This window comes from Pezoporus flaviventris, unplaced genomic scaffold (assembly GCF_033815535.1).
Source record: "Pezoporus flaviventris isolate CSIRO_AGI_PZ_B2104156 unplaced genomic scaffold, CSIRO_AGI_Pfla_v1 ptg000007l, whole genome shotgun sequence".
In the NCBI taxonomy this organism is placed as follows: domain Eukaryota; kingdom Metazoa; phylum Chordata; class Aves; order Psittaciformes; family Psittacidae; genus Pezoporus; species Pezoporus flaviventris.
This window is the reverse complement of record NW_026892555.1, coordinates 39,597,322-39,624,128: the sequence shown is the minus strand read 5'-3', so window position 1 is coordinate 39,624,128 and position 26,807 is coordinate 39,597,322. Positions and strand designations below refer to the sequence as shown.

The window sequence follows — 26,807 nt, the reverse complement described above, 5'->3', positions numbered from 1 at the left end:
GGTCAAATTCTGCCCCTGAGTGAAGTGGCTGAGGGTAAATGCACCAAGAAATCTGTCCCACCCCTGGGGCAGGAAGGAAAGGGTGTAGGGAAACATGGCCCCAGAAGTTACCTCCTCCAAGCTGGCTAGCAGTGGGTGGCCTTAAGCAGGCTACCATGACCTCTGAAGGCAATGTACAGCTCAAGTGACAACATTAATGTTCTTAAATACCTACTGCATTGCTCAGAGGTACCTTCTGCCTTTTAGTATGTTGGACCTCCATCTCCTCCATTTTATTCTCACCTGGAATCTGACACCTTTGAGTGCCCAGCTCAAACAGTTCAGGTTAGCATTTCAGCTCTAGTTGCTTCCTCACCCCCACTCATGCATGACACTAACTATTTGTAGTATCTTTTAGACCTGTATATGTCAAACAGACTCGATTAAAGTAACTTAAAGTGCCCACTAAACCATTTTATTAGGGATGGAACTATAAATAGAGTAACACTGGAAAGTTGTTGGTATATATAAACCCACCAACTTGCAGCTAAATTACCTTCATTATTAAGCACTTTCTCTGCTGACAAGGTAATTTTAATATATATTGTATTATATAGAGGTGCTGACTGAATTATTAAAAGATACCTTAAGAAAGAAGCAATTTGTATTAAAAGTCTAAGGCAGTAAAAATCATAGGGATTGTAATGAGAATGAAATTAATATGGGGTTACAAAAGGAACAGAAATAAAAGTACAGCTATACCACTGTAACAGAGATTGCGGAGCAAATGTGTATTATTTAAGAACCATTATGTGATGATGTAATTAAAGACTCTTGTAATGTGTAATAACAGGCAAAATAACAAACCAAATTAGTTTTAAGTGCACTCTTCACCTTCCAAAGTTTGAGTCTGGTGTGCTCAGCACTCTGAATAATACAGTAATGCACACTGAAGTCTTTTCTTGAAATCTGGGGTATGCATCAGCAAAAGGTAATTTCTAAAATGCAACTTTATACTTCCCATGTACATTGAAGAGTTAGAAGGCATATTTTTCAGCTGTCTATATGACTTCTTCATTAATGAAGTTGACATGACATGAAGGAGCTATATTTAGGCACATAATGTAAAACTGCCCTATCGTAATCTCACTGTCATTCTTATGAAGATACTCGAGCAAGGTGGTTGAACTATCTCACTGCTCTATTTCGGGGGGGGGGGGGGAGGAGGGGAAGGGCATGCTTATAATATATTCCAGAGGCGAAAAAAAAACACCATTCCCCCAAAATCCTGAAAGGGGTGAAACGGCTGCTCATCCCGTTCGTTTGGAAACGCAGGGGGACAGAGAGGGGGCCAAAGGGCAAACGGCCCCCCCATCCGCATGCCGAACCCTGTGTCCGGCACTGGGCATCGCGAACCGGGTAACTCCCGGGGGTAGGAGGCTGGTGGCCTTCAGGGCCCGGGTAGCCACCGTACACCTGCGTCCCCTGCCGGGCTCCGAGGGCAGCGGGGAATGCTCCGGGATACTCGCCGGGACCGCTCCGCCCTGGACGGATTCCTCCAGCCACTGCCGCTCGCCGCCGAAGTTGGAAGCGGCAGGCGGGGCCACCTCCGCTGCTGAAATACCGGGATGATGAGCTCAAAGGGGCGGCAGCGATTCGGGAGCAGCCGGAGCGGCGGAGAAAGGGGTGGGGGGCGGTGAAAGGCATCGTGAGTTCGCCTAGTGAATTTTATGCCTAAACCGCGATTTCCCCGGGTGTCTCCTCACTTTCCCCCGAACGCCTCTTAAGACAGTGAGTCACGGCGCAACTCCTGAATTCCACCTCGCAGTCGCGTTTCACAAAGTTGAGGGAACTACAGCAGCGTTTCCTGCGGGACAGCGCGGCAGCGGCCGCCCGCCCTGAGCGGGTCGTGCCTCCGGGCGGGGCGTTTCGGCTAAGCATCACCACCGCTACCGGTCCTGTCAGCGCGGCGGGGCTGCGGCGGCTCCCTCGAGCCGAGGGTCCCCTCTCTCAGAGAGAAGCCCGAGGGCGGGTGGCCGTGAAAGGGGACCACCGCCCTCCTCGCCGCCCCGTCCGCATCCCCTCGCGTCCCGCCTCTCCACTCCGGTCCGGTCCGGGCAGACTCACCCCAAAAAGCGTCGAGGACACCGGGAGGCGGCAGCGCCGCGCCCCTCCCGCGGCGCCGGCCCCGGGGGGCGCCGGCCGCACCCCGCCTCTCCCCGCCGACCCGCTCCCTCGCCCCGCGAAGCCGTCGCTGCCCTGTCGCCGCCGCGCCCACCTCTCTAGGCCGGGCCGCCAAACCACCGCCTCCCCCCACCGTCACCGGGCCGCACCGGTCCTTCCCGCCCTGGGGCCGAGCGCCCCCTTCCCCGCCCCTGCGCCAGTGCCGGTGCCGGTGCCGGGCGGGGGGCGGCGGCAGCGAGGGAAGAGGGATGAGGTCATCCTCTTTCCCGGCGTCAGTCAGCTGGGTGGTGGCGGCGGTGGGTGCGGGAGGAGGCGGGCGGGGAGGCGGAGGGAGGCGGGATGCGCTGCTCCGGGCAGCGTTGCCCTGCCTGCTCCCGGTTCGGGCAGAGCGCGGCGGCGGCCCCGGCACCGCCGGCCCCCGCGGAGGCGGCGGTGGGGCGGGAGGGCTGAGCGCAGCTCCCCGCAGGCAGGCGGCGCTGCGGGAGCGGCCGCCGCGAAGGAGCCGCCCGCGGGCGCGCAGCCCGGCGCGAAGCGTGGACAGGGGACGCGGAGAGCGGCTGGTCCGCGGCGGAGGGCGGGAGGCAGGAGGCGAAGGAGGAGGAGCAGGGGGAGGCGCGGGATAAAGGAGCGCTCACTGCTCCCGCTTGCTCTCCGGCGGGGCTGAGGGAAGCATCATGGCCGCGAAGTCGGACGGGCGGCGGAAGATGAAGAAGGGCGGCGAGGTGGCGTTCACGCCGCTGCAGAACTCCGAGCACTCGGGTTCCGTGCAGGCTCTGGCCCCGGGGCTGCCCTCCGGCGCCGGGCCGGGAGGCGGCAGCGACGACGACGAGGCGCCCGGGGGCGGGTGCTGCAGCGGCAGCGGCGGGGACGGCTCGGGCGGCGGCTCCCGCTGCTGCTGCTGCTGCTGCTGCGGCGGCAGAGGTGGAGACGGCGGTGGGGGTGGCGGCGGGGGCTCCCGGGGCTCGGGCGGGGGCTCGTCCTCCTTGTGCCTGCGGCTGGGCAGGGAGCAGCGGCGCTACTCGCTGTGGGACTGCCTCTGGATCCTGGCCGCTCTGGCCGTGTACTTCGCGGACGTGGGCACTGACATCTGGCTGGCGGTCGACTACTACCTGCGGGGCCAGCGCTGGTGGTTCGGGCTCACTCTCTTCTTCGTGCTGCTGGGGTCCCTCTCCGTGCAGGTCTTCAGCTTCCGCTGGTTCGCTCACGACTTCAGCACCGAGGACAGCGCCGCCACCGCCCCCGGGCACTGCCCTGCCGCCGAGAGCAAGCTGCTGGTGAGCAGCAGCTCGGCGGCCGCGGACATCGACGCCGCCCGGCCCTGCACGCCGCAGCGGCAGGCGTCCACCGCCAGCAAGAGCAACGCCACCAACAGCAGTACCAACAGCAGCAGCAACGCCGCCGGCAGCGGAGCCGCCGGTCCCCGAGCCGGCAGCGGCAGGTCGGCGTCCTGCGCCTTCTGCATCTGGCTCCTGCAGTCGCTCGTCCACATCCTGCAGCTCGGGCAGGTCTGGAGGTGAGGAGCCGGCCGGGGGGCCTGGGCCCCTCGCCGCGGGGAAGGGGACCGCGGCCGAAGGAGGGGCTGCGAGCTGTGGCCGCCGGTCCCCTCGGGGTCCCTCCTCGGGACAGCGCTCGCCGGGACGGGACTCGGGGGTTTCCGGGTCCCCGCGGTACCGGTGGTGGCCCCGGGCGCGGAGTATTCCGCCCCGTCGAGGGGGGCCCCGCCGCGTCTCCGAAGGCACTATGCCGCGCGGGGGACCGCCTCCCCGGGAGGGGCCCGAAACTTCCTGGGAAACCTGCGCGGGGAAGTAAAGAAAGGGAGCAGGCGGGGGAAAAGGGGAAAACCTTGTGCGTCCCCCGGTCTCCTCACATGTGGCCAGCACAGACTTGCCGCCAGCGGGGAACTTCACTGACAATGAAGAGTTTACTTCCAGAAACTGTTAATGAACAGCCGTTGCTGTGTTCCGTTGTACACAGCTGCCTGTAAATATGCTCCTTGCTATGCGTGAGCTTTTTGTCTGTGAGGTATAGTAAGGAAATGACTTCTATATGAACTTTTGAGTAGCTGCACTCGAAAGCATCCACAAGCGATGTAATATGTGCTATGGAAAGGATGTGCTGATGTAGGCTGTGGAGGGCACTTACTGAAAAGGGAGGTGACGTCACAGTTTACAAAAGTAATGTTTTCCTGTATTTTAAGCATATTTCCAGGAAAGATTCATAGGCTGAATGCCCTGCAAATACATTTAGTGCTGCCTGAAAAGTGCAGAGTTCAGAATGCACAATATATACCGAGTTAAATTATCTATATAAGATAGTGGAATAGATGCTATGTTGAAGAAGGTCGTAGAGTGGGACAGTGTGCTAAGGTAACATCTGAAAATACTTCAGGTTTTCTTGTCTGATGTGTGGAAAGGAATTCTCTCATGCTTCTGTTTTGGAAACTTTTCCCTCCCTCCCTTCTCCCCCCTCCAATTAGTTCATAGGAGTTTAATTTGTTGTTACTCTCTACTTTTAACTCTGGTGTTTTTAATCTCTGTCCCACTGTTTTGGATAGGGCCTGGCTTTTGCTCAGTTAGCGCAGTCTCCAGTACAGCTCAGTTCTGCTTGTGGACTTTAAACACCAAGTAATCCAAGTGCTGCTAGATAATAGACTGAAGATCCTGGGATACTATAACTAAGTATCTTTCGTTTTCTAAATTTGTTGGTTTATTATAACAATTGCAGTTTTCTAAACTTGGAAAACTAACTTAAATTTATGGGTGTGCTCAATACTAACTATGACATGACTTGAGAGGAAAGCAGGATTTTGAACTAGAAGTGTTGCTTTGGTCTGGATCTTGAATGCTTGCATACTCCTCTATGCTCTACCTCCTCAGCTGAACACAAGTTAAATTTAGGACTTTCTGAAAGAGATGTTTTTTACGTAATGTTTAGTCCCGGTCCTGCAGAGACAGAAAAGTAGGTACAGTGGCTCAAATTGTACATAGAAATTCATGCTGATACTCATTACTCATCCATATAGAAGACAGCATGTATCATGCTGGGTGACACAGAACAGAGTTTTGCAAAGTCTGGCATCGTGACTGTATTGGCAAACACAAAAAGCAGGGCTTTGGGTGGAGCAGTGTGTGATATGATACTTTACAGCACTTCTGTCAAATGTGGTGCTTGGGATTTAATGCTCTCCAGCTGCTTGCTTTTTGAGGAAGCACAGTCTCTTTTAACGTAATATTTCTCCTTGCAGGAGCCCTTAGTTCTCTATATTTAAAGCTATCTGAGCCTCTTTTGATCATATGTAGCTTTTCTTCATCTTTTATGTGCAGTAGTGTAAGACTACACTAGTGTAAGACTACCAGAATATTAAATTGACAAGGCATGTTAGGACGTTATATATGTTTTATAGTTTGGTTGTTTTTTTTTTCAGTGAAACAGAGCCATGGAATTGTTTGTCTGTCAGTAACTTAGTAGTTTTTATTTGCAGTTTTCCACCAACATACAAATTATATGGTCAGTTGTATGCAGTCTTGCATATCAGTACCTCATAATTGATTAAAGTCACTTCATATTAATTCTCTAGATAACTTTAGTAGTCAGTAACTTAATAGTTTTTATTTGCAATTTTCCACCAACATAAAAATTATCTGGTCAGTTGTATGCAATCTTGCATGCCAGCACTTCAGAATTTATTAAAGTCACTTCATATTTTAATTCCTTAGGTATATTCCTCATAAGAGAGAGCCTTTGGAGTCATCTAATAATCAGAACCAAAAAGGAAAGGTCAAAACGAACTCTGAGAAACTCTGTACATGTATCAGAACTAATGTGATCTCTGTAATTTTCTGGAAAATACTGTATCTCTTTGGACACTTAATAGCCCAAAACTTCTGCTCCACAGTGTAACATTGGCACTGCCCTGAGCAAATAGCTCCTGAGCATTTAGGCTGAAGAATGACCTGAAGTGTTTCCCAGTTGGATGTGTTCGGAGACTAACTCCTTCTTTGACGCAGCTGTATATTGAAAGCCAGATCATTGAAATTGATTATGTGTTAATTTTAACTAAAATGTGCTAATGGGAAATGAATGAGGTCTTTAATGTGGCATGGAACAATGCTGGAAATAGGCAATCTAACATCGCTAAAACAATTTTTGCCTGAAGTGTAAAGAAGGGGAGCTGCAGGAGCAGCTAAGCTGCTAATCAGTTCTGAATAAATATGTATCTTTTTTTTTTCTTTTGAAATTGACCTTTTTTTTTTTTCCTCCCACAAATTTTAGAAGACTGAATTCTTCCATTCTGAAGAATAAGCATATAAATTTTTTTTTTTTTTTTCCAGTGACTCGGATGTTCACAGACTTCCTGATAACACTATCCCTCAGTTAAAATTCCAGTGAAGTCTCAGAGGAGTTGCTTGCCACAGCTGAGTGCAGCTACTAGGGCTTTGTTGGCAGCTCATTTCATATTAAAATATGATCACCTGCCTTCAGGGACAGTTTCAGATACATATCCTTTTCCATACTTCCAGTGTGTTCTGCTTGGGCATGGAAACCACACTGTGGACACCATTCTCCCACATAGGTGCTGTGAGAGATATGGCTTATTGTTAGCAGACTCTGGGGAGTGGAAGGAAGACACAATGCACAGTGTCTTTGCATTCCATTGAAATTAATAAAAGGACAAAAGATGCTTTAATTTATAGTCTGGAAGGATTATGTAGAGCTATATGGGCCAGTAGGATTCAGATGAACTATTGCCCTTTGAGCCTGGCATCAAAATATGTAACCATGCCTTTGGGCATCCCTTTGATTCTTTTGGTTTCCCAGGCTTAGCAGGGGATAGCGGGACTTGATGACTGGATGTAAGCGATAATAGTGTTCACTTGGCATCTGTGGATGTGGTTTATGTCCTTGACAGCCTTTTTTCTGGACAAGATTACTTTGAGCTGGCAGAATGCAAGAACCGTGCTCCTGAAGCTGGGTGAAGAAGTCCTGAGAGCCAGCCCGTGGGGAGAATGGGTTGTGGGAAGTTGGGTGGGTGAGAGAAGGAGATGGGAGGACTTGATGATGCCTGTCTTGTGGTGTCTGGAAAGCCAGAAGTAGCTCCCTGAGACAACTGTTGTACCTTGTAGGGGAGTGGTGTGAGCAGGCTGCCTTGGTGCTCAGGGTGCTTGGAGGTTCCCTTGGAGGTTTTTAGCTGTCATTTTGTCTGAAAAGCTGCATTTAAGTGTCTGAAAGAGAACAGTCGAGTTTCTGTAACTAACAAGGCCAAAGGAAGGGTGAATCATTTGCAAGGACTGGAAGTTGCTCGTTAAAATTATTTCTGGGTAGCTCAGATGATACTGAGATGATTGAGTTGAACAAAATGAGGGGGTTTGTCTGAGATTTACCAGCTGTGTGGGAATCCACCTGGAGAAGGCAGAGGAGGTGCTAGGTTAATTACTGGCCCTTCCAGGTGGCAGTTGTCCAGGACAGGTGTCTGTTCCAAAATGGGTTTGTTTCCCTGAGAAGTGATGCTATGATTTATCTATATCTGTTTATGTGTACTACTAAGAAATCATTATCTTCCTTCTCCTTCCTTGTTCTTATTTGGAAAAAACCCAAAGAGTTGGAGAAGTGTTGTAGAGGTGATGCTGTATTCTGGAAGCAGAATGAGTTGCAGTCCCTCTGGTGCCCTGTGGAAGTATTTTTCACAAAGCTGGACCATCAGCCAAAGAATTTTCATTGCCTGTGCTCATCACTCATAAGCTTCACCTTTGCAATTAGTTGATGCTCTTACAATTTCAAAAAAAAAACCGAAAGAAAAGGAAATGTTGTTTGTACTGTGTATGAGAAGTCCTTACAACTTCCTAAGGTCAATACTGATAGATCTATAGATATATATAGATATATATATATCTTAGATACACTAGTGAGCATTACTGGGCCCCTAAACTGGGATTGTGAGCAAGGTAGTTCAAATTAAGAAAAACATCATCAGGGTTTAAATCAGATCAGCTCCCTCCTTAAACAGTGTCATTTGTTTTCACACTTCTGCTCTACATAGTGGTTTTGACACCTTTGTTCAGCAGTAGCGTAGGAGTTCAGTGTATTTAGGTGGTCAATAATTCCAGCTGCTGCTGGTCTTCACAGAGAGATGTGATATCTCAATCTGACATCAGCTTTCTCACTGTTTTGAAATCTGTCAGATAATTTGTCACATTGAGTCCAAATTTATGAATCATAGCCGTTTCCTAGACAAGATTATTGCATATCCTCCCCATCTGTCTCTTAGTGTAGCAAAATGCTACCACTCAGCAATACCATGTTTGTTTTATTGAGTTACTGCAGTGCCTGCATTAAAGTCCTACTGGCTAACTATTTTGCTTGCTGTGTCTTCAGGACTCGGAAAAGGTGATGGGCTGTCAAAAATAGGAATTAGAGTTCTCTTTTTTTTCTCTTCCCCTCAGAAAGCAGGATTAGAAGGGGCAGCCTACCCTGTAGGTGTCCTGGCTACATTTTAATTTTGCTAATACATTCAGCAGAATAAATATTCTTTTTTTCTTTTTTCCTTTTTTTCTTTTTCTTTTTCCTTCTGAAGACAGTGATATGCAGATGAAGGCTGTGCCTTTCAAAGTTCTTTTTGAAACACAAAAATAAAGATTTACTGTGTTAAAAATCACTTACAAGTCTGCATACAAATCAGATTTGGTATTAGGTTTATTCTAATAACCTAAGCTACATGTAAAAGATGCTGATATGTTTTAGAAGAAAGATACTGTACTTTAATAATTAACAAGGATTCTTTCTATAGAGAATATTTATCAGTTACATAAGGTTTCGCATTTTCAAAGGACTGCTTAAGCACTAAAATTTCTGGTTGCTCAGTTGGCTAAGTAGGAGAACTAATACTTTATACACAGAATGCTTTCTAGAAACTATATATATAGGAAGAATTTATATTTGGATTTTTCCAAAACAGTGGAAAATCTATATGATTTTAAGGCTTGTGTTTTAGAGGATTTCATGTCACCCTCTGTAGATATTATTCTAGAGTTCTCCTATGCAATGCAGGAATGACTCTACATACATGCCATAAATTCAAAGAAGTGAAGAAGTGTTTCACTTTCTGATTTGCTTCTAAACGTTGTAAACTTGCAGAAAGTTCTGGCAACCATATGAGATTTTTTTTTTTTTTTGGCTAAAATTTCTGTGTTACATTGGGGAAATTGTTTAGTGCTGAAAGGTCAGTTTTCATGTCCCCAGCTCCTGTGGGAAAGCAAGAAAGCATAGCATCACAGCACCATCTATAGCTTCAGTTATCCTGCTCCATATCTCCAGGTTATTTACATCACAGTTTATGGTGTTTGGAAGAGTATTCTCCTTGTCAGCTGACTTAGCCTTAATGTCTGTCCATAAGGACTGAATTGGCTGCAAAGATACAAATTTCTAGTAAAACTAAAATGAAATCAATACCTATGTTACTTATAACAGTGTTATCTCGTTCTTCCACCTCTCTTTTCCAATTAAGTATCTTTTAATATACAGCAGATGAATCACAACAGTGACTTACAGTTTCAGTAAACAGGTTGGTTGGGGGGAATTTATCAGGCACAGGTAAAATCAATAGCTCTTTGCTTGTATTTTAAGGTATAATGGAAATCTGTGGTTGCTAAAGTATATTTACAGAGTGGTGCCATTTTTGTCTATTTTAGCACAGCTGTCAGTTGTATACTTTGTGTCAAGTAGACATATAGGAGTGGAAGTGGCAAACAGGCTATAAAGAGAACTGTTTTGATTCGCTTGGTTTTTAAAATGAAAGGAGGCTGATATGAAAGAGACCATGAGGGAGAACTGAATGGGCATATACAAAGAAGCAGGTTCTGAAAAGACACAGAAATACCTGTTAATCTTGTACATTATGTACCTAAATCCCATTTATTTCCCTTCAGCCACTGACCAAGATTATTTGAATAATTCTCTAAGTGACTGCTTGAGAGACTGGAGAAAGAGGCAGGAAAACAGAAGAGTTGTGTGACTGGGAAAACTCACAGTGAAAATGTTAGATACACAGAGAAAATGTTAGATAAACTCTGCAGTGAGCAGTCATCTGAACAGTGATAAATACAAATGTGGGGTGTCAGGTTGACATCAGTTTAGAGGGAAGAGAGTACTCTTAAGTATCTTTTCATAAATTTTAGAATTAAAAAATAATAGGTCTTGGGTATATATTTTTCCAAGAGATTTAACCTGAATTTTCTGACAACCGTAACCAGAATTATCATCTCCCTGTGGGCTCTGATTGCTGAAGTGGTTTCTTACCACTCTCCCTCTCATTCTGTTTCCTTCCCTGAATGGCTAAAATGGGTAATAATGTATTTTTTCCCCCAAGATAAAATAATTCCTATAATATGTTATTATTTCCATTACTTTTCCTTTGACAAACATGCTTGCGCTGTTTACTATGTTCATGGTGTAGGATTTGTATGGTGAGCCATATAAATCTCTTTGATTGGCAGGTATAATCAGTGGGGGTGGTTAACGCTATCAGTTACAAATGATTTGATATCACGAGTTGCAGCAAATGGAGCAAGACTGTTTTGTGGGGTGTTTTCAAAGCAAGTTTGGCAGCCAATGATGTGTCAACAAAAGTAACTTCTAAAACTGGAAGGTGTGACTTAGGCAAGACTAATGTACCAAGGACTGGTACCAGCTGCTTTAGAGAAAGATGCAGATTGTTTACAGTGAATAAAAAGTGAATTAACGTACAGATGGAAGGACAGTTTTCCTTGTCCCTAACAGCTGCTATATATCAGATTGATTTCCACCTTTAAGAATGAAGGTTAGCAGTGCCACGGTTTTTGACATTGCTCACTTTTATGGGATGTTTTTATGTAAGCATCTGATCTATTCTAGGATCCTGCCAACTTCTTTGCGTGGTGCTTTTCCATATGTGGTACATAGATCAGTAACTTAGTTTCATCAAGTCCTGGGAAAGTACTTTGTAATATCCAGCACTAGGCGTCAGATCTCTATAGAGGGATCTATACATGCATAAAAAAAAATCACAAAACTCCACTGTGCTGATGCTTTAATGGTATAATAGTGGCTAGTGTAAAACAATAACCTTTATCATTGTAAATGTGTGGTCTTTTTTATCTTAGAGGGGTACAGGTGGAGTTGTGTCTTTTATTTTTCTTCAACCCTAATCTTTATATGCTCACTTTATATGGAAATCTTTCTGTGCAGCAAGACTTAGCTGCACAAAGCAGAACTTAGATGTTCTTCAGGCATATAGACCTGAAAATATGAGCTAGAAAATTGTGCTGAGGGGTCTTATTAGGAAGTTTCTTGAGGAATTTAAATATAACAGACCATAATGTTCAACTTCAGAGTGTCCTAAAGGATTTTGCATTTTGCATTTTGGCTGTGCCCAGAACCTCCCCAGCACACACAGGCTGATTTCCTATTTCTCATTTAAGCATATTCCAAACCAGAAGCTAGGCTGGAGTGGCCCCAAAATCCCTGAGTGGATCCAGTAGGCAAGTATTTTTTAACGTGCTTGATGAGCAGTGATGAGCATCTTAGTGATGAGATCCCTGACAAATATTAGTGACTCGGACTAGTTTTAATAGTACTAGAGAAATGTCCCTTGTGATTAGAGTATTTGCTCAGATTTTGTCCTTTCCAGCTGTGAGGGCTCAGATCCCATCTCCCTGAGAGCTTTCTGAACTGAGGCTTAGACTGGGGACATTTACTGTCCTTCCTGCTGGAGCTGTTGTCATCGTGCTGATAGAAATGTCGTGTTTGTGACACCAGACAGGAAGACCTAGTACTTAGGGCCTTGAAATGGGACCAGATACAGATTAACCTGTCTTTTACTGTTTAATTAATTTTTGTTTCCTGCCTTTTAACCTTCTTTCTCTTATCCTAAAAGTACACCACCAGTATCTCTATTTACAAACACTCATTCTGCATGTATAGTATAATCACAGACAACACCATAATACAGATCTACATAGATTACAGTTATAGTTATAGATCTATAGTTACAGATCTGCATAGTTAGCATAGCTAGTTACAGATCTACCTGGTTAGCTTATCAGAGTATCTGTAGATGTCCTGAGTCAGCTGACGGATTGGTTTATTCATTTTTTTCATCAGCCTTTCGCTGTCATATGCAGTCAACCTCAGAAAAAGAGAAAGAGGAAAGGTATTTTTGATGTGTCACTCTGTAGCTGTTTCACCCTTTTCTTCTGCTCTCTGTTTCCTTCACTTACCCACATGTGCTGCTTTAAGAATCCCATGTGCTCTGGAAAAAATAAATGGCCTGGGTAACAAAGGTTAGGAATTCTTTTAAACGTAGTGAAGGTGATAGAATCAACTTTAGCCCAAAGCTTCAAAGCATTGGACATTTCAGCTTCAAAACCACTGACTCATTTGGGTGACAGCAGATGAATATGGTGAGTGCAGCACATTTCCAGGAGTAATGGTGAAAACTACATTCAGTACAGAATTATTGGAAAAAGCATGAAAGTAAACAGAGTTCATAGTATATTAAATGAAGATGTTCTGTAAGTGAAGACTGGGCAATTAAAGAAGATTTACCCAAGTGAAGCCAAATACAGCACAAAGGATAATTAATGTGGCTGAGACAACTCAATAATAATGGCTTTGAACTTTTACAATAGTGCATTAATGCACGTGTCAAAGGGAGGGATTGCATTTACAATCAACAACCATTTTTTACCACATGGGTTAATTAAGAACTCATGATAACAGAGTATGAAAATTGCCTCACTGAACTAAGGGCCACATTTGGTCTTTAAGTATCCCATTCTTTTTTTTTTTTTTTTTCTCTACCTAAAAAATAAAGCTTTGGAGATGTAGGTTCTTCTATAACCTGCTTTCATTCTGTGAAGTGTCACCTCTGTGGCAGAGCTACTCCATTAATGATCCAATTGGTTCTCTGCATGCCTGGATTAAATCAAGAAGGCTGCTAAGAAAACTAGCAAAGGATTCAAAACAAGCCACCCAACCATCAATCCATAAATTTGTCTCTGAAGAGGCTGTCTAAGCCCCTTGTAGAGCCTATTTGTGGGTTTGGATAAGCAGAGCATAAAAGCCCAGGAGCTGAGAAGGCTGTAGTTGAAATGAATGTTTTCCATTGTTACCTTCCCAGGTTGGATTTGTAATAGAATCATGGAATCATAGAATAGTTAGGGTTGGAAAGGACCTTAAGATCATCTAGTTCCAACACCCCTTCCATGGGCAGGGACACCTCACACTAAACCATATCACCCAAGGCTTTGTCCAGCCTGGTCTTGAGCAATGCCACGGATGGGGCATTCACAACTTATTACTCGGATGCTGCCAGGTAGACTGATAACCTGGGACCTTGTGCTTGTTTTGTGAGTTTCGGGTGATTATACAGTGTAAAAGAATAGAGGGAGAATGCTGGTGTCATGATCAACCTGTGATTTGGGCAGTGGGTGTTTCTTCACATGGGATTTGTCTCAGACAGCCCTGAGGAAGTCTTTAATCTTTGTGTCTCTTACTCTTCCAGTGAAATGCATTAACATCTTCCAGCCTCACTTGTGTTGGTAAGGTGGTAAGCTGTTTGGAAGAAGGATTTTGTTCTGTTCCTTTGAAAAATTCCTAGCACAGCAGGAGGTTGATATTGTGTGCAAGTTTTAGGATGCTTCTGTAATACAAGTGATGAAGAGTTGCTAGTACTTGTGGTTTAAAAGTGTGTTCAAATAGAGTGGTGTTTTTGAGCAGATACCTTTTCTAGCTCATCTCAAAGTCAATTCCAGACTTGGACTCAGTCCTTCTCCTTGAGTAGAACTGTTCCTACATTGGCCATCTTTTTATTACACAGGGTCTGGATTCTGACAAGGGAGTCAACCTCTTCTGTGCTCCTAGCCAGAGCTTTTCTACAGGGCTAACATCTTTTAATAGGACAGGTACCAGACCTGTGGTCTGGTACTTGTGGTCCTACTGCTGCAGAATTCATATTAATAAATTATCAATCTTATTTGTGGTGTTTTACAAATGAGAGGTTTCCATAACAAAAATTGAAATGATATATCCATGTGTTCCTATTTATTAAGTATCAGGTACTCTGATTTGCTTTCTCTAAGCGCAGAAAGTATTGGATGGGAAGAACAATTTCAGGAATATTGACTGTCAGCTGAATTAAGTGTATTTTAGCAATGACATAAAGAATGTTCCTAATGGATACTCTAAGTAAAGAATAGAGGTGCATTACAGAAAAAAGTATAATATTTCCATTTTGTTAACATAATGCTATGTCTTAAATGATTTTCAATTTCCATCAGATGATTCTTTGAGTTTTGAAACAATTGGCATTTAAATTATCAACTTGTATTAACACAGGATGTTTTCAATATCTCAGCAAAACCTATATATATATATATATACCAGCACCTAAAAAGGAGAGATGGCCAGTAGCATTTTTGACAGCTAGCACTTATATAGGAGTCCAACTTAAAAGGACACTGTTCATAACCATCATCATAAAAAAAGCTTACAAGTATGCTTTTGAAGTTCACTTATGAATTCAGTTTGGCTGTGTTAATGACTTGTGCTGATTTTTTGAGCTTGAGCTTTATCAGTGCAAATACTTATGGAAGGTGTATTTTAAGCCTGAGTACCAGAATATTAATCAAAACCTTAATTACATATTCAGTAGTAATATTCACAATTCATATGGGTCTTACTTAATTTCATTACTCATCCAGTCAAGGATCAGGAGCAATGACATATGATTTAAATAGCAAATTGTTTTGGATATTTCTAATTAGTAGGCACAAATGACTGGTTATTAAAGGAATTAACTTCAGCACCCTGAAAACTGAAGAATAACCTTGAAATAAGGATAAAATCAGCATTTTATATCTGTTCACAGAAAATTTATAGAAAAATCTGATCCGTGTTTAGTGCATATAAACTATTTGCAAATAATAGGAATACGGTCAAAATATGCCTTCTGATGGCATGACAGTTCTTTGGACAATTCTTCATGAATAGCAATCTTAATGGTTGTGGGGAAGGAGAAAAGAAGACAGAAGGATTACTTACATTCATTTGAAGTAATTGTTTTTGGTTTAAGTTCTGCAACTGTCACTCAAGAGTGCATTTTATTGTGAGAATACCTCTTAAACTAAATAGATTCTAATTTGATCATAGTGCAGAATGTGTTACACTGGATTTATCTTATTATGTGGCAGTCTGCCACTGCTTCATCTGTGTTTTCACTTCCCCATCCTCAGAAACCTGTGAAGACTCCCGTTGAGGGGGCAAGAGTTTGAGAAATGTGTCTGAGAACTTGAAAGATCATTAGGCGAATTGGGTCCTTCTGCCTGTTCCTACTGTCACTCCATGCTCAGTTAAGTGTCCTTTTATCTCCGCTACAACCCAAAGCTCTTTAATTTTGTGATGCACCACTTTTGATGCCAGAGGAAGGCTGCTCTGTGGCTCCCTTGAAGCTGCATTTCTGTGAGCAGTATTGGTTTCTAGAGGCAAGGAAGCACAAAGCCATGGGAATAGTCTAGGAATCCTATTGATTGCCATCACTGGATGTGTATGTATCTATGATTTGTTACAAGCAATTTCCTGACACAGGCTGTCCGACGTCTTATTCTTTTTTAGAATGGTGAACACCATTTTAGTGTATAGACTTCACGAAGGGAAGAAATACATGAAGGAGTCAGGTAAAATCTGTGAGCTGTCAGTCACAGAAATATCTTTTTAATTTCCTTTTTCTCTTGGCAACTATTTTTATCATATTCAGGCATTAGCTCAGAGAGAAGTAATGTTCACTTCAAAAGCCACTTCCTCCTCAATAAATAATTCAGAGCCATAGATTGTTCATGAGGAAATATCAACACACTAGTAGTAATTTAATATACCGAGCAATCGCACTCACTTTAGCCTACATCTGATTTAAATAGAATGTGACAGTTTAGGGTCTCCATTTGCCCCATGGCATGGTGGGATCAAACTTGGCAAGTGATTGCAGTGTTCTCATATCTACTGAAGAAGTGAATGAAAGTTACATAATTCAGAGAGGATTTTTTAATTACATGCTAAATCAGAGTTTGCCTGCTTGTGTTCTGAATCCAAATTGTTGACCAGGACTAGCTTTAGAGCTTGTGAATATTTTCTCTATTCTTGTTTAACTGGCTTCTCACAATCATGTCTATTTTTTTTAACTCATTGAACTATTATTTTGAAGCACAGCTTCAGTATATTAGCTACCTCTGCTTTACCTAGTGGTACCTTTACCTACCTCTCCATCATCTTTACCAAGTCTTGGGAAATGGGAGAGGTGCCTGAGGACTGGAGGAAAGCAAATGTCACTCCAGTCTTCAAAAAGGGCAAGAAGGAGGACCCGGGTAACTATAGACCGGTCAGCCTCATCTCCATCCCTGGGAAAGTGATGGAACACCTTATCCTTGGCGCCATCTTAAGGCATATCAAGGATAAGAGGGTTATGAGGGGCAGTCAACATGGCTTCACCAAGGGGAAATCATGTTTGACCAATCTCTTAGCCTTTTATGAGGAAATAACACGGTGGATGGATGATGGCAGAGCGGTGGATGTGGTCTACCTTGACTTCAGCAAAGTCTCCCACAGCATCCTCACAGCTAAATTGAGGAAGTGTGGTCTGAATGACCAGGTAGTGAGGTGGACTGCGAACTGGCTGAAGGAGAGAAGCCAGAGAGTTGTAGTCTATGGGGCTGAGTCTAGTTGGAGGCCTGTAACTAGTGAAGTGCCTCAAGGGTCAGTACTGGGACCAGTATTATTTAATATATTCATCAATGATTTAGATGAGGGAATTGAGTGTACTATCAGCAAGTTTGCTGATGACACTAAGCTGGGAGGAGTGGCTGACACGCCAGAAGGCTGTGCTGCCATCCAGCGAGACCTGGACAGGCTGGAGAGTTGGGCAGGGAATAACTTGATGAAATATAACAAGAGAAAGTGTAGAGTCCTGCATCTGGGCAGGAACAACCCCAGGTTCCAGTATAGGTTGGGAAACAGCCTGTTAGAGAGCAGTGTAGGGGAGAGGGACCTGGGGGTCCTAGTGGACGATAGGATGACCATGAGCCAACACTGTGCCCTTGTGGCCAAGAAGGCCAATGGCATCCTGGGGTGTATTAGAAGGGCGGTGGTTAGGAGGTCGAGAGAGGTCCTCCTTCCCCTCTACTCTGCCCTGGTGAGACCGCATCTGGAGTATTGTGTCCAGTTCTGGGCCCCTCAGTTCAAGAAGGACAGGGAGCTGCTGGAGAGAGTCCAGCACAAGGCAACAAAGATGATTAAGGGAGTGGAACATCTCCCTTATGAGGAAAGACTGAGGGAGCTGGGTCTCTATAGTTTAGAGAAGAGGAGACTGAGGGGTGACCTTATTAGTGTATATAAATATATAAAGGGGGAGTGTCACGAGGATGAAGCCAGGCTCTACTCAGTGGCAAACAATGATAGGACAAGGGGTAATGGGTACAAACTGGAACACAAGAGGTTCCACTTAAACTTGAGAAGAAACTTCTTCTTGGTGAGGGTGGCAGAACACTGGAACAGGCTGCCCAGGGAGGTTGTGGAGTCTCCTTCCCTGGAGACATTCAAAACCCACCTGGACACATTCCTGTGTAACATTATCTAGGTGTTCCTGCTCCGGCAGGAGGATTGGGACTAGATGATCTTTTGAGGTCCCTTCCAATCTCTAGCATACTGTGTGATACTGTGTGTGAAAGGCTGTGCCTACCCATCCTGAGCTATCTGAGCCATGGGATCTGTCTGCTGAGGACAATGTGCTTTCTGGAAATTTTACCTCACTGACCATCATATTTGAAAAATCACGGCAGTCAGGTGAAGTTCCCAACAACTGGAAAAAGGGAAATATAACCCCTATTTTCAAGAAGGAGAAAATGGAAGACCTGGGAAACTACAGACCAGTCAGTCTCACCTCTGCACCTGGCAGGATCATGGAACAGGTTCTCCTGGAAAGCACGCTAAGGCACATGGAAAATGAGGTGGTTGGTGACAGCCAGCATGGCTTCACTAAGAGCAAGTCCTGCCTGAACAATTTGGTGGGCTTCTGTGATGGGGCTACGGAACTAATGGATGAGGGCCACGCAGTTGGCACTGGACTTCTGCAAAGCGTTCAACACTGTCCCTCACACCATCCTTGTCTCTAAACTGGAGAGACACCAATTTGATGGATGGACCACTCAGTGGATAAAGAACTGGCTGGATGGCCGCATGCAAAGAGTTGTGATCAACGGCTCAATGTCCAGCTGGAGACCAGTAATGAATGGTGTCCCTCAGGGGTTGGTGTTAGGACTGATCCTGGTTAGCATCTTTGTCTGCATCATGGACAGTAGAATTGAGGGTGCCATCAGCAAGTTTGCCAATGACACCAAGCTGTGTGGTTCAGTTGGTATGCTGGAGGGAAGGAATGCCATCCAGAGGGACCTCGACACGCTTGTGAGGTGGGCTGATGCCAGTCTCATGAAGTTTAACCATGCCAAGTGCAAGGTCCTACACCTGGGTCAGAGCAACCCCAGGCACAGCTACAGGTTGGGCAGAGAAGAGATTCAGAGCAGCCCTGCGGAGAAGGACTTGGGGGTGTTGGTTGATGAGAAATGAACATGAGCTGGCTTCAGTGTGTGCTTGCAGCCCAGAAAGCCAACCATATCCTGGGCTGCATCAAAAGGAGCGTGACCAGCAGGTCGAAGGAGGTGATCCTGCCCCTCTACTCTGCTCTTGTGAGACCTCACTTGGGGTATTGTGTGCAGTTCTGGTGTCCTCAACATAAAAAGGACATGGAACTGTTGGAACAAGTCCAGAGGAGGGCCACGAGGATGATCAGGGGACTGGAGCACCTCCTGTATGAAGATAGGCTGAGAAAGTTGGGTCTGTTCAGCCTGGAGAGGAGAAGACTGCGTGGAGACCTCATAGCAGCCTTCCAGTATCTGAAGGGGGGCTGTAGGGATGCTGGGGAGGGACCCTTCATTAGGGACTGTAGTGACAGGACCAGGGGTAATGGGTTAAAACTTAAACAGGGGAAGTTTAGACTGGATATAAGGAAGAAGTTCTTTCCTGTTAGGGTGGTGAGGCACTGGAATGGGTTGGCCAGGGAAGTTGTGAATGCTCCATCCCTGGCAGTGTTCAAGGCCCGATTGGGCAAAGTGATCTGTGACATGGTTTAGTGTGTCATGCTCATGGTGAGGTGTCCCTGCTCACGGCAGGGGTTTGGAACTAGATGATCTTAAGGTCCTTTCCAGCCTTAACTATTCTATGAATCTATGATTCTAAGTTTTGATTGTGTGTAGGTGTGGCATAAATGTAATAAATATGATAGCAGCCTTCCAGTATCTGAAGGGGGCCTACAGGGAAGCTGGGGATGGACTATTCATTAAGGACTGTAATGCCAGGACAAGGGATAATGGCTCAAATTTAAACAGGGGAGTTTAGGTTAGATATAAGGAAGAAATTCTTTACCTTGAGTGTGGTGAGGCACCGAACGGGCTGCACAAGGAAATGGTAAATGCTCCATTCCCAAGGCCAGGTTGAACAGAGCCTTGGGTGACATGGTTTAGTGGGAGGTGTCCCTGCCCATGGCAGGGGGCTTAGAGGAGCTAAATGATAGTAAGGTCCTTTCCAACCCTAACCATTCTAGGATTCTATGATTTACTTTTTAAATCTTCCTTTGCCACTAGTAGGCCAACACCTTGCACCACAGGATGTTAGCTACTGGTGGTTCTGAGAAGGTTTGTGTTTCTTTCTGTCTTCAATAGGTATTATTAAAAATAGATAAATTCCTTCTTACTCTGATGTTCTTGTCCTTATAGTAGTAGGAAAAACCTCAGTGGTAGGACTTCTGTTTTACTGCATCCGTTTTTATGGAGTGGCTCTGCTGTATTTGGGCTGGCCTGTGCTTGGTACATCACAAATATGGCATAAATTTTCCTCTGTTTTGGGGTGAAGGTAATGCTGGCCTTGTTATTTAACTTCTGGGTTAACCTTGTCTTTCAGCAGGACTACCAGAGATTTTCATTTTAGAAACAGCCTTCTGATCATATGGCATGCATGTAGAAGCAAGAAATATTAGGTCAGTGGTAGATGTGTCTTTAAAATGTTTGGAAATTTATGTTCCTATGGGATAAGAGAGTGCACACATAATAGAGCAATGGTGATCAATTCATAACTCATAATGCTACAAGGAATGTGTTTTGAAGCACCACCCATTACTGTGCAGCTGGATGAAAGAGATGTCTAAAGATGCACTCTTGTCTAACTGAGAAACTAGCCTCAAGTTGGTGCTGACACATCTGGAAGACAGACTTTGAGAAATTAGAGGGATGACTGGGGGAAATTCATATATCCCATATACATTTTTTATATATATATCGATTGGGGGAAATTCATATATCCCTATACCTTTTGTGTATATATATATATTTAAAATTAATGGAAGAGGAGTAAAATGGGGAAAATGAAGATAGAACTGTGGATATAGAAATGTAATTTGTTTGGCAAAGAAAACTCTTAAGCAGTTGAGAAAGCAGTGTCGATAACACATTGTTGCTAGGATTGGGCTTGATCTGTTCAGTGGCTGGGTGTTGTCCCTAAGGAAATGCTGAAACATGGATGCAGATGTGGCAAAAACCTGTGCCAGAAAAAGGAAGAAGTAGGAGCATCTGTGCAGAACTTCTATCAGGTGAATTTATGACTGGAAAAGGGCTTGAATGTTGTATGCTACTGCAAAAAGAGAATTGAAACTAGAGACCTGCTGGTATACTACTGAGTATAAATGATATAACAACTTGAAAGAGTGGGTTATAATATGTTAAAAAATGTCTGAAAATGAAGTTTACCTGGCCTAGGACTATGCTTCTGTAATGGCTCGCTGGAGTCCTGTTGTGAGAAGGGAAGCATGTTCCAGAAATCCGTGGAAATGTATCATCGTGGAAGATTTTAACAGCGTAAATGCATGTTTGAGAATACAGCCTATTAGTAATCATCATAGATGTTTTCATGTGGTGGCTGACAGTCTTCATCCAGTAGCTAATGTATCAGTATGGTGTGTTACAATGTTCTGGTTTTGGAATCTTTAAAATTTCTCAGTAAGCAGTGAGGACGCTATGGAAGGCTGATAACGCCCACTAATGTTCAACAGAGTGGTCACAGATATCTTTCTTTTATGTTTCTTGAGGAAATAAAGAAGTTGCTAAGTGTGGGGGTTTTTTTGTTTGAATTTTTTTTTTTTCCCAAAAAGAGCAAAATTTCATAAAGGAGAGAAATGACTGGTAGCAGAAACTTGCAGATATAATTATATAAATAAATCCTAAATTTCTTTGAAATTAATGATGCTAACACTGACAGGTATCTGAACATCAAAAAGAAGAAAAGACTGCAGGCTGTGGTTCTAAAATAAAGTGTATGTATGCAACACCATTAGGAACATGCAAGAGACAACTTCCCCCCTTGCACCATTTCCTTCCCAGTTGTCTGATGAGTACTAAGTCTCAGAGGTCAAGAGGTTAGGAGATAAAGTGGAAATTTCCAAAGACAAGGTGAGCTGGGCTTTACAGAAGAAATTACAAATAGCAAAATGCTCTTCAGCTATGTAGTAGGGACAGAAAAAGAAAGAAAGAGAGCTGCTATTTTGTGAGGGTGGATATTAAAGACAATCTAGATATGGCTCAGTGCTTTCCCTCATTTTTCAGTAAAGATTATTATGTTAGCAGGGTGGCAAAGGGAAGACAGATAATGTACATGATGGTATTAAAACAGAAATAACTACAGCTGCAGAGAAAACTACAGTAAATTAGTTTATTTTTGTAAAATCAAAGGAAATTAATAATTTCCATTACAGAATACTAAAAGAATGGTGAATTACATCTATATTTTGAATCTACTAAGACAGAGATAGTACCATAGGACTGAAGGACCACTGCATATTTAGGAAGCTGAGAAATAAAATTACTCAGCAAATAGAGATCTGTGAGCTAAGTGAAGCTGTAAGTATCCTTTCCTTTAAACAGTTTTCTAAAGTCATACAGTTAAAGACGGGAGTTGAATAAAGTGGAACAAGATTTACTAAAGATCGGTACTGACAGACTGACCTGGGAACTTTCCCAGAACTGGGTTGAATTTTATAGATGTACTCTGTCTGGCACAGGAAAATTTCTGGTGCACCCTAGAATTTTTTAGCAAGGCTGGACAAGAAGGAGATTAGGAAGGGGCCTTGTAGTAGAAAAGAAATTAACTTGCTAGTGAGTGTAAGTAGAGCCCCTGCACCTGAATGGTGGGAAGGGCACTGTGTGGCCACAGTATGGCTTCACCTAGTGCACCATGAGCTCTGGCTCATGGTGCACTAAGTAAGTCCTTGTATTCCTCTTAGCCTCTTCCTTCTCCTCCTCCCATCTCTGAGACTTTTGTTTAAATCAGTGCATTGACATTTTGCCAGAATTTCAAACCTATAGCTCCTTTTGTTTTCAAAATTCTGAATTTTATATCAGATAGAAGTTTGCATTTCACAGCCTGGTTGGAGCTTATTGGGATTTTGTTTATTCTCCAGGCATGATCTGAACAGATAAAAATATGCTGGTAGAAATACAGTCAAAACAAATTGAGGTTTTCTACATTTTGATTTTGCTCCACGGAGATGTATTGTCACATGCTATGAAATCAGATGGTTTAAAAAACTTCAGAGTCGATGATTTAAGTTTCCACTAAATATCTTCTCAGATAGGATTCAAGCTTGTGTATCTGTGGCATACCCCGAGACTGTAGTTAAATTAGAGCTTTGCATACGTTGCAGCGTGCCAGGAAATTTTGCTTAAACTTTGCTATGATATATGTGCGGGACCAAGCTTTTTCAAGAGGTATAATCCTCAGTTTAGATATGCAATCTTGATGAGAGTTTACTGGCTACTCAGCAGCCATGAGCAGTCAAGTGTTCAGTTAGGTGTCTGTATAGTGACAAAGGGAACTGTTATAGCTAAAGGTTGTGACTGACTTTATATCAATTAGATCCAGACTGCAGAGATAAATTACTCCAAGCAAAAGCTTGGAGTAATTTACTTGACCATGTGCTGTGTACTTTGCAAGATTACCTGCTTGGAGTTTTCAGGGTAACAGTGAAGGACTTTTGTCAGTTTCTGCAAAGTCAGGTGGTGGTGGGTTTTGTGTGTGTGGTAGTTTGTAGTATTCTTAAGTGAAAATGTAAAAATAACATCACGTTACTGTGGAAATGGCTTTGTTTTAATTTTTGTGCTTTCAAACATTTTCACCTGCTGCTGCAGAATGAGTGCAACAGCCGGAGAATGAGACTAATTGAGAAACAGAACAGTATTGCTTCACTGAGCCATGTTACATATTCCTTGTCCAAAACTGTACTGACACAGGTATATGTCAAGCAGTGTTGAAGAGCTTGCTTTAGGCTATGTTCAGTCGTGTTTGTTGGTTCATACTAGAGTTTTTCTAACCTCAGGCATGGAGGTGTCCCTTTTCCCTGGTGTTACATAAATCTAGGTGCTTCAGAAATTGAGTTAGCCTGAAGGAAAAAAGAGAAATTGATGTTTTGGACTGAATCTGGAGTGTATTCTCTCTTGTGCAGAATACCACAGCTGTAACTGGTTAAGTAGTACTTAATGTTAAACCAGTTTAAAGTGCAAGAGGTAACTGGGTGAGTTGCCCTGCATGCCAATCTGCAGGGGAATCCTTGCTTTAGGATCCACATGGAGTCCCCACGCATTTAATAGCCTGTCTGACTCCTTTGATCAGCCTACTGACACTAGCTCAGTAATTCACAAAATAGTATATTACTCATGTTGGGGGGGGGGGAGTTGGAACCAGGCCAATAAGTTGTGTTGGAAGTTTGCTAGTAATAGTTGCAAAAGGAATTAATCAGTGTGAACAGTGGCACTTCCCCCCCCCCCCCCCCCCCCCCAAAGAGTAGGGATTTTTGTTTGGTAAGTAGTGCTTCAGCAGCCCTCATAGTGAGGAAATGTATATAGAGCTCTGATCCTGCAGACACCACACCACCTGTGTTAAGTATATGTGTATATATATACTTTTATATATATATATATATATATATATATATATATATATGCAGCTGAAGAATCAGGGCCACAGTTTATTAAGCACAAACAAATGAAGTCACATGAGTGAGCCAGAGAAATAAATGATTAAAAAAATAAAATAATAAGCATGTGTAACATGGAAAAATCATGTTTGGCTTCTTCCTTACTTTTTTTTTTTTTTAAAGAAAGGTAACTACCATTCATTAAGATACAACAAAATATTGTTGGACCAGAAAATTGTTCAATTTCACCTGCAGATTTAGATTCATGAGTAGACATGAGGCATTTTGGAGAGTAGATTAGTTTGCACTGCTAAGGCATCCAGAGTTGTATGTTCTGCTGATAATCCTGTATTTGCATGCTTTGTGATGTTAAAACTAACGTAAAAATTTTTTACAAGTCAGCAAAAATTATTCCGAGTGTGCTTTAGGCGAATGAAATTTTTACTGAAAAACAGGACACATGTCAATAGTGAGATTAGCTAGACTGTGAAATATTAACCCTTGGGGAAGTTGTAGGAGACCAGTTGCACGGATCATTTAAATGCAATTAGAAAAAGCAGCAGAGGATGGAGCCAGGCAATTTTCCCCTCCCCCTTTTGCTTCCTCCCCAAGTAAGTTTGAAAAATGTCATTTGGGGAAATAATCGCAGATTTAGGTTGCATTTAGCAAGTGGTTTTGGCTGAAAAGGGGCAACTTTAAGATGCTTTATTCCAGTAATTTTGTGAAAATGTCTACATGTTTGTTTGGGAAAGCAGTTTCATGCTAAAAATGTGGCTTGTGATTTTGAAATTTGGTGCTTTTGTTTATGAATTGGCTCATACTTATTCCAGGTTGATGTAAAACTATGCAATTATATTTTTTCTTTTCCTGCTTCTCTCTTTCCACAAGACCAGATTTTAATTGAGCTAAACTTGATTTCTTTTTTTTATTTTAATTATCACTGAACCAGAGAATCTATTGTTTGCACAGTTCTAGAAAATGTACTGAGAAGTCAGTTTGAGGCGGACAGAAGGACAGACTTCATGTTTTTTTCCTGTGAAGTCTCTTTCATTTAGACTCTGTGATTTACAGGTAAGTTGTCTGCCTCAGTTTAAGTGGTGCCTTTAGTAGCTTTTGAGTTTGTTTTTTCTGAAAATCTGGTGATATATATCAATGACTTCAGTTTCAATATGAGGTAGACTTTCTCAGCCTCTCTCAAAATTAGGGTCTAAGTAGCTCAAATTTGGTCCTTAAAGCTGAAGCAGTTCTAAGTAAAAACTAAGGGGATCTTTAGCGGTTCATAAATCTTAGATTGCTTTTCTGAGCAAGGGTGAATTTTACCCACTGAGCCCTAGAAGGCTGCCTTGTATGTACCTTTCACTGTATGCATGTCAAATTCTCTGACAGATGGGGAAGAACTGAAACCAGTGGTGCTTCATGAAAATAAAAGTTTTGGGGCACTGGGATTAACACTGGCAATATTTAGCAGTCTATGGTAAAGCAACAGATTTATAATTCAGAATATGTAACTTCATTAATCATGTTTGTTTCATAAGTGTGCTTAGAAATGAAAATGTGCTTAGAAATGAAAGTTGTCTACAAAAGCTTGGTTTTGCCTAGTTACTTCTGAAAGGTGATGTTCTTCCCCTCTGTTGCTGTCTGTCGTTAATTAGGGAAGGAGAGATGGATGTGTAGAATTAGGTTGCACATAATCTCATCTGAATATTTAATCATAAATGATTAAGATGAAGATTTATAACACAGCTTTTGGCATTCTGGCTGATATAGCAAGGTTAATAGAGCTATATTCTCACCAGTTATGGATTGTCTGGGAAAGCAGGAAAGACAATAGTGTGTACAGACATTAAAGGGCAATAAGATGTCCAAGAATGTTCTTACACTTCTCTATTTTTAGAAAAACATGTGCTGATATTTTGAAGTGGCAGAAAATTTAAACAGAAAAGAAACCAAAATTGAAAGGAAAAGTTTTTCCAAGAAAACATACAGCAGTGGATTCTCGTAGGAAAATAAATGATCTACTTTATCAGAAAAATCTGAGATGGCATTTGCTTGGATAAACAGCTAATGTGATATTGTCAGAAACTGTCTTATGCTGTCTAGTTGCACGTTTTTGGATAGGAGACTACTGAACTGCATTTTATACATAACAGTTATATATAACTGGAAAGTTATTAGGAAGTACAGTAGTACTACAATTATTAGTTCATTATTCTTACAATATATTATCTCATAATCTCCCAAACAAGAAAGAATTATTATTAGTTATAATGCTGCTGTAGAGGACTGGAAATGTCATTAGATAATTCTTGATTTGCTGGAGGAAGAGCTGGGATACTGAAAACGATGCCAAAAAAAATAAAAATAAAAATAAAGGGGGGGGGGGTGGGGACAGACACGAACACGTACAATGAAAATAGAGCATCTACACCCAGAATTCCATCTGAAATTCAGTTTCGCCATTAACTCAGCCTGGGAATGTTCAAACTCTATGGGCACCTATTTTAGACTATGTATTTATGTAAGGTGAAAAAAGGACTGCTTCTGACTTGTG

General features: G+C 43.0%; 1 protein-coding gene across 1 annotated transcript in view; it reads left to right on the top strand.

Moving 5' to 3' along the window:
* Positions 1 to 2,665: 2,665 nt before the first annotated feature.
* The window catches only part of XKR4 (XK related 4), a 228,466-nt gene continuing 204,324 nt past the window's right edge, over positions 2,666 to 26,807 (top strand). The window contains exon 1 of the mRNA XM_061448472.1: positions 2,666 to 3,676. Within this exon, the coding sequence (XP_061304456.1) occupies positions 2,838 to 3,676 (839 nt within the window). The 5' untranslated portion in view covers positions 2,666 to 2,837. The remainder of the gene's footprint in view (positions 3,677 to 26,807) is intronic.